The following is a 7,428-nucleotide window of genomic DNA, read 5'->3' on the forward strand; positions in this document are numbered from 1 at the left end:
GAGTTTGTAGCCTACTATTGGGGAATATTGTGCAAGCACACACTGAGCATATAGCACAAGTGTTTGTAGCCTACTACTGGGGAATATTGTGCATGCACTCACTGAATCTATAGCACCAGTGTTTGTAGCCTACTACTGGGGACTAATGTGCACGCTCACACCAAGTCTGTAGCACCAATGTTTGTAGCCTACTATTGGGGACTATTGTGCATGCACACACGGAGCATATAGCAGCAGTGTTTGTAGCCTACTAGTGGAGACCGTTGTGCATGTACACACCAAGCATATAGCACCAGTGTGTGTAGCCTACTACTGGGGACTATTGTGCACGCGCACACCCAGTCTGTAGCAGCACTGTATGTAGCCTACTACTGGGGACTATTGTGCACGCACACACCCAGTCTGTAGCAGCACTGTATGTAGCCTACTACTGGGGACTATTGTGCACACACACACCCAGTCTGTAGCAGCACTGTTTGTAGCCTACTACTGGGGACTATTGTGCACGCACACAAACAGTCTGTAGCAGCACTGTTTGTAGCCTACTACTGGGGACTATTGTGCACGCACACACCCAGTCTGTAGCAGCACTGTTTGTAGCCTACTACTGGGGACTATTGTGCAAGCACACAAACAGTCTGTAGCAGCACTGTTTGTAGCCTACTACTGGGGACTATTGTGCACGCACACACCCAGTCTGTAGCAGCACTGTTTGTAGCCTACTACTGGGGACTATTGTGCATGCACACACCCAGTCTGTAGCAGCACTGTTTGTAGCCTACTACTGGGGACTATTGTGCAAGCCCCAGTCTGTAGCAGCACTGTTTGTAGTCTACTTCTGGGGGCTATTGTCCACGAACACCAAGCATAAATAATACAATGTAGATTTTAAACTTACACACTTGTACAGATTGAGTACATAGGCAAATGATGCTATGACATTACTATTACCTACAATAAATAATCTGTAGATATCTAAATTGTTACATGGTTGTGGAGTTCTTGCCCCAAGAACATACTCATGCATGTAGCAGTTATGTTGATGTCACATAATCATGTGTCGTGGAATGTTGTAAAATGATACTGGGATCATCCAGCCACGATGGTGCAATTGTGGTGCCATGATACATTTAATTCTTACCAGATTGTACGCCCCCTTAACGTACAATGGAACAAGGACACTGTATGGGCCTACCGTATGCCGACTGTGGAACTGTGATGGGCGTAGGATATTAACCTGGCATAACACTGTGCTGTAGGCCGTAGTTGAGAAATTATGTAGCTAGGTCTAATTATATATTGTGTTTATAAAAAATGTAGAATCTGAATGATTGGACAGTTGGGTAGATAGTGGCATTTATGAGGTTCTGGCAGCCACTGCTGCCGTCACCAGATAAAACACACATTCATCAGCTCAGCAACACATCCATGTGCAAAAGTGCCAAATAGTCCAGTGTGTTTTGGTTATAATTAAACATGAACCATAGTGGAATATGTTCAAAAAATGGATTTGCATGGTGTTGGTTGTGTTACTAAGATGTACTGAAATCTAGAGGCACATACAGACTAATGGATTTGTTCCCTGTTTTTATTACAGGTTCTCTGTAAACCTGCAGTGTGGAGAGGATGACAGTTCTGACATCGCCCTTCACTTCAACCCGCGCATTGCGGACCAGCAGGTGGTGCGCAACTCCAAGCAAAATGGCGATTGGCAGGATGAAGAGAACGACCAACCGGAATTCCCGTTCCAGCACAAGGATTTCTTTGAAATAATCTTGTGTGTTCAACATGATACAATTAGGGTAACTACACTTCAGCTCAAATCAACCTTCATCGTAGAGATTGTAAAATTCATTACACACACTTCTACGGTCTGGTAAACTGCATGACATACACTTACGTGACCTGGTAAACTCCTTGACATACAGTTCTGTGGCCTGGTAAAGTGCATGACATACACTTCTGTGACCTGGTAAACTGCATGACTTAAATTTATGTGACCTGATAAAATGCATGGCACACACTTATGTGACCTGGTAAACTCCCTAACATACACTTCTGTGGCCTGGTAAACTGCATGACATACACTTCTGTGGCCTGGTAAACTGCATGACATACACTTCTGTGGCCTGGTAAACTGCATGACGTACACTTCTGTGGTATGGCAGCAACCTGCAGGTGGTCGTGCATTTCTCTCAGGCTATGCCTGGTTTCCTCTCACCATAATTCTGGATGCCGTATAAGTAAAATACGTAAGTACGACGTAAAACACCAATCAAATAAATAAATAAACACCTGCATGACGTACACTTCTGTGGTCTGGTAAACTGCATGCGTAGCCTTCTGTGGCTTGGTAAACTTCATGACGTACAGTTCTGTGGCCTGGTAAAGTGCATGACATACACTTCTGTGATCTGGTAAACTGCATGACGTAAATTTATGTGAACTGGTAAACTACCTGATGTATACTTCAGTGACCTGGTAAACTTCCTGACATACACTTCTGTGGCCTGGTAAACTGCATGACATACACTTCAATGACCTTGTAAGCTCCATGACGTACACTTGCAGCCAGTTAAGTGCATAATGTACATTTCTGCAGCCAGGTCAAGTCCCCAAGGTATACATGTATGTTTTTTAGTCCAGTTAAAATGTATTTCATAAACTTCTTTCTGTGACCAGGTAAATACAAAATATAAACTTCTGTGGCCAGGTAGAATGCATGATCTATCATCAACACTTCTGTGGCAAAGTGGTTAGATTGTTCAGTTTGCATATTTAACATGAGACTTGCACAGATTTATATCTTTCCTAATGGTTTAAACTTTGTAGTCTTGATAATTCTTACCTTGTAGGTTTAGATTAGGGAGATAAAGGTGTCCATCTATATAAGTCCGATTGTCATAGAAGTAAAAAATATTCTTAGTCTGTATGGTAAGCATCATGTCTGGTATCTTCAACATTGCCATTTAGTGAAGCACTATAAAAAATATACTGTCAATGAAACTGGTCTACTTGTGAAACGATGGCTGACCACAATAATGCTGCAAACTAGTTTATATTCCTATTGAATAAACTACGGGAATAGTGTTTACATGAAGAAACATGCATAGCTCTGCATTTGGGTTGGAACTCATTGTACCATTCTAAACTCTGTGGACATTGATAGTTGTTATTTCCAGGGTACATCCTTCAAGACATAATTGGCTCATTTAACATATGTTTGTCATACATTTTCCAGTTTAAAGTGTGTGAAGTTAAAGATCCCAAATAAGTAAATAAGTATGTCTAATTTCTTAAGCCTTTTGTCTGAGAAACTTGAGATTCTTGGACTTTTTTGGAAATTAAGAGTACTTGAACATCCAAGTTTTTTGATTCTATGTGTTGTTATTTTTATGGTATAATTTGCATTATGAAACATGGATGCTATCATACATACAGAATGAGCATCATGTTGGTTTATCTGAAATTACTGAATTCTTGTTTTTTTCTTGTTTTTTTTTTTAAGACCTTTGTAAATGGCCGCAACTTTGTGAACTTTGATCATCGCTTAAACAAAGACCAAATTTGCCATGTGATGACAAGAGGAAATGCTAACTTCTTCCAACCGGAGTTCTTCTAGACTGAATTACCAGGACTATCAGGTGAGCTTCTAATTGTAGCAGATAATAGCCACAGTAGTCGTAATGGCCAGGGGAGGGTGTGGTCACTATTGGACCTGTGATCATCTGCATTGTTGTGTGACTATGCAATGGTTTGTTGAGTTCTTGCAGCTTTAGGGCTTGGTATTAAGAGGGTTGGGGGGCCACCGTGGGTCCCCTGGTTAGCATGCTAATGCAGCGTGATAACCTTGGAGCCTTTCACCAATGTCTTCGCTACGAGTTCAAATCCAGCTCATGCTGGCTCCTCTCTGACAATATGTTGGAAGGTCTGTCAGAAACCTTCGGATGGTCATATGGTTTTCCCCATACTCTGCTCGGTGTTCTCTCACCATAATATTGGCCGCAGTCACATGAGTGAAAAAGTCAGCATAAAACACCAATCAAATAAACAAATAAATAAATAAATTTAGAAAGTATGAACTGGTCAAAGAAAATTACAGCATATTGTAAGAGTAGATGAAGAAAGTAAAGCACAGTGAAATTGCTGTAAGAAAAGTATAGCACAAACATGACTACCAAAAATACTGCAGTGTGAATAAAATACAGCACACAGAGAAAGTTTGTGGTAAAGTATAGCACATACTATAAGGTTTTAGTGAGAAAATTACTGCACACTTACCTGTTAAGTCCAGAGTATAAGTATTAGTAAAAGCCTAGAAGTCAGTAAGCTGTGAACACCACACACTGTAAGACCTTTGTATAATGAAGTATGGAACACTTATAGTAAGAATGTCATAAAACAACATACTGTATAGCACACAGTGTCTTGAAAGAAAAGTACAGCACCTACAGTGGAATGCAGCAAATATGTACAGCACACGGCACTGATTTTAGCAAAAAAAAAAAAGCACTACACATGGTAAGAAAATCACACCACTCACATTACAAATACAGTAAGAAAAATGCTACATTTACAGTGATATTGATATAAGACATGAGATTGATGCAAGACTGATGTGACACACAAGGGTGTTATAATAAGGAAAGTAGCGTACACTAAATAAAGCACAGACAATGAGATTGCGGTAAAAATAAAGCATAGCACGCTCCAGCAATAGATAAATATTCTCATCCCTAGTTGTTCATATCCTGTCAGTCTGACATCATCCAGCAGCAAAATTATCAGCTGAACGATAACAACTAATAATAGGGCTTCAAGAATACTGCTCTGTCATAAGCTATGTTTATCTCTTCAGTTAAAACATGTATAATGTAAATGTGTAAATTTTCCACTAGGTTTACAGTATGATTATCTCCCTTGAGTGGTTCGTGAAAATTTTACTTTTGAGTGGATATGTTCACATGTAGACGTCATTGGGCCGATTATCTCCCTTGTGCTGTTCAATGACAATTTTTCCTCTGTATTTTACAGATGTATAGCAAAAGACTGTTGTGAGAAGCTGGGAAAAATGGAGGCTTAGTTTATTGATGGAAAAGAACTTTTCTTTGGAAATTGCTTTAGCAGACTTGAGCTGGAAAACAGTTACAGCCCTGGCATGCGTAACAGTTGACAAACTGTACTTTAGTAAAATTTGCTTTGTTACAGGGAAAACTATGTGTAGTGTGATATGAAATGGAACCAACATCAGCAATACATGTAAGATCGGCACATTTTACCCAGTTCATATGACTTTATGGTTCTGTGCTATAGAGTTTTTCTATAATCATGAACACATACATGCAATATTGTTTCGTTTGTTTTTCGTCTATCTACTGATACAGTTGGTCGTGTTATATATGCGCGTTAAAACTTGTGGCTGGTGATGTAATTACTGATTTAAGCACCATTTAATATCAGCACTGTTTTTAGAACTATGAGTAAGTGAGCATACACGTAGATCCACAACTGATCAAGCTGATAATGTGGGGTCAAGTCATTGTAATCAGTTGATGAGTGGTATACATTTTTTCCTTTTGCATTTTATGCGTAGCCAATACTGTATTTTGTATCAATACGTTGATCTTGTTCAGGCTGCTGTATAGTGAAGGCGATCATGAAATATGCTAATTTCAACTGTTATGTAGAATGTAGTGTTTTTAATTATGGTGGTGCCCTCTGTATTAGGTTAAAGGTTCAGATAGCCTTATCTTAGCATGTTTAAAGTCTTGTATGTTTAGAATGAAAGTGTGTGTTAAAAAAAGAACTTTGTGCCTGGAATCTCTATGAACTTCCTCTTTTGTTATGCTTAAAGGTACAGTGATTAACTGAAAAAAAGATGTTTTTCTAAAACTTTCTGTGATATACATTTAGTGATGTCTACAAGTTGAGGGATTCACATGTATATGTAATTATATACATACGTAAGTAACTTTATTGTCTGAAGAAACTTTCTGGAAGAATCTTGTTTCTGTTTTACTGATATATGTCCTGAATGTTACATTGGTGCTAAGGTGTTTAGTGACATGTATTTAACTTTTTTGCTTTCATTTACTTTTTTATTGTGGTTACTTATTTTTGAGAATTCCTAGATGTGCTTAGGGCATTTTTTCACCCTGTGTATCCTCTTTACTATAAAATACTCGTCGGACAACCCTTTTGCACTGTTGTTGATCTTTATGTCCTTCAAGTTCAACAGACATATAGATGCTTTTTGTTACTCTTATTTTTTATGCTTTGTGTACTCTCTTATAAATACAGCTTACAAAACCAGATTATTTTGTGTATTCTGCTTTGTTGTATTATTAAAAGTTCCCTTAATGTATAACATCATGAAGCAATCTTCTAAGAAAAACAAGTGTGAAGGAAAGAAAAGAAGTAGCCAAGAAACAAACCTTTTATTTCTCACTTCAAACTATATTAGATTTGTCTTTCACATTCGCACGCCAAGCATCATGTTCAATTTACTAATTAGCAAAAAAGTAAATGTAAGAATTCTTTTTCACATTATGGATTAAATACGAACCGTCACCAGCATAGTTGAAGGGTTTTCTTCATCAATTTCAAAATTGTATTCCTTGTTTTTACGTTGGCAGGATGTTTCAGGAAAGAAAAAAAAACACACAAAAAAACAGGGACAATCTTTAACCTGGTATAGACAGCCTCAGTTTGGTTCTGTAGAGCTAATACCAGTGAGGTCGCGTGCGCGGTGACATACATATCATATACACCAGAGTTAATCGTGTATACCTCGCGAGGTGCATTGGTTTCCCTCCAGATTCCTTCGCCTGTATACGTGGTTATGCATTAGTGTCCCCAAATTGATATAAAATTTGTACCAGTCTTCGGCCTTGGTAGCTGTATAGCATACCGCTCCGGTACAGGTAATTTTCATGTCGAGCAGGCCTTGTTGTAGTATACGATTTACTCATTTCTTTCTCATATGTAATAATGTCGATCGTCTTAGAATACGTATGTGCGTGTTTGAACATTATTTGTGACCGATTGGAAACGTAGAAATGGCTGGTAAGGTAGAAACGCGGGGCCTGTTCCGCAAAGAGATTTTGAGATGTCCAAAACTTTACCGATTCTCTTCATAACATATCTTAGCATTTGAAGCGGAAAGGTCAAATTTGGCTGGAAGTAATGAAAATTTTGTCTGTTTGATGCATGTATTGAAGATCGTAATCTGGAATACAATTTTGGGCCAAAAACCGAAATCACTTTGTGAAACGGGTCATAGCCAATTAAAATCTTGATACCATCACTGGTTGACGCTCAGCGTAAAGGTGCTGTCACACGGCGCGGCTTGTAGGAACGAACTAATCGAATAAAAAATACCCCCAACGCTATTATTGTATACGATATGACTTAAATTCAACAAATCGC

The 7,428-nt window shown here is 38.7% G+C and overlaps 1 protein-coding gene across 1 annotated transcript in view; it reads left to right on the forward strand.

Moving 5' to 3' along the window:
• Positions 1–6,578, forward strand: part of LOC135469083 (uncharacterized) — a 29,335-nt gene extending 22,757 nt beyond the window's left edge. The window contains exons 13-15 of the mRNA XM_064747608.1: positions 1,598–1,802; positions 3,509–3,644; positions 5,035–6,578. Coding sequence (XP_064603678.1) covers positions 1,598–1,802; positions 3,509–3,622 — 319 coding nt within the window. The 3' untranslated portion in view covers positions 3,623–3,644; positions 5,035–6,578. The remainder of the gene's footprint in view (positions 1–1,597; positions 1,803–3,508; positions 3,645–5,034) is intronic.
• Positions 6,579–7,428: the final 850 nt, after the last annotated feature.

Source organism: Liolophura sinensis, chromosome 6 (genome assembly GCF_032854445.1).
Source record: "Liolophura sinensis isolate JHLJ2023 chromosome 6, CUHK_Ljap_v2, whole genome shotgun sequence".
NCBI lineage: Eukaryota > Metazoa > Mollusca > Polyplacophora > Chitonida > Chitonidae > Liolophura > Liolophura sinensis.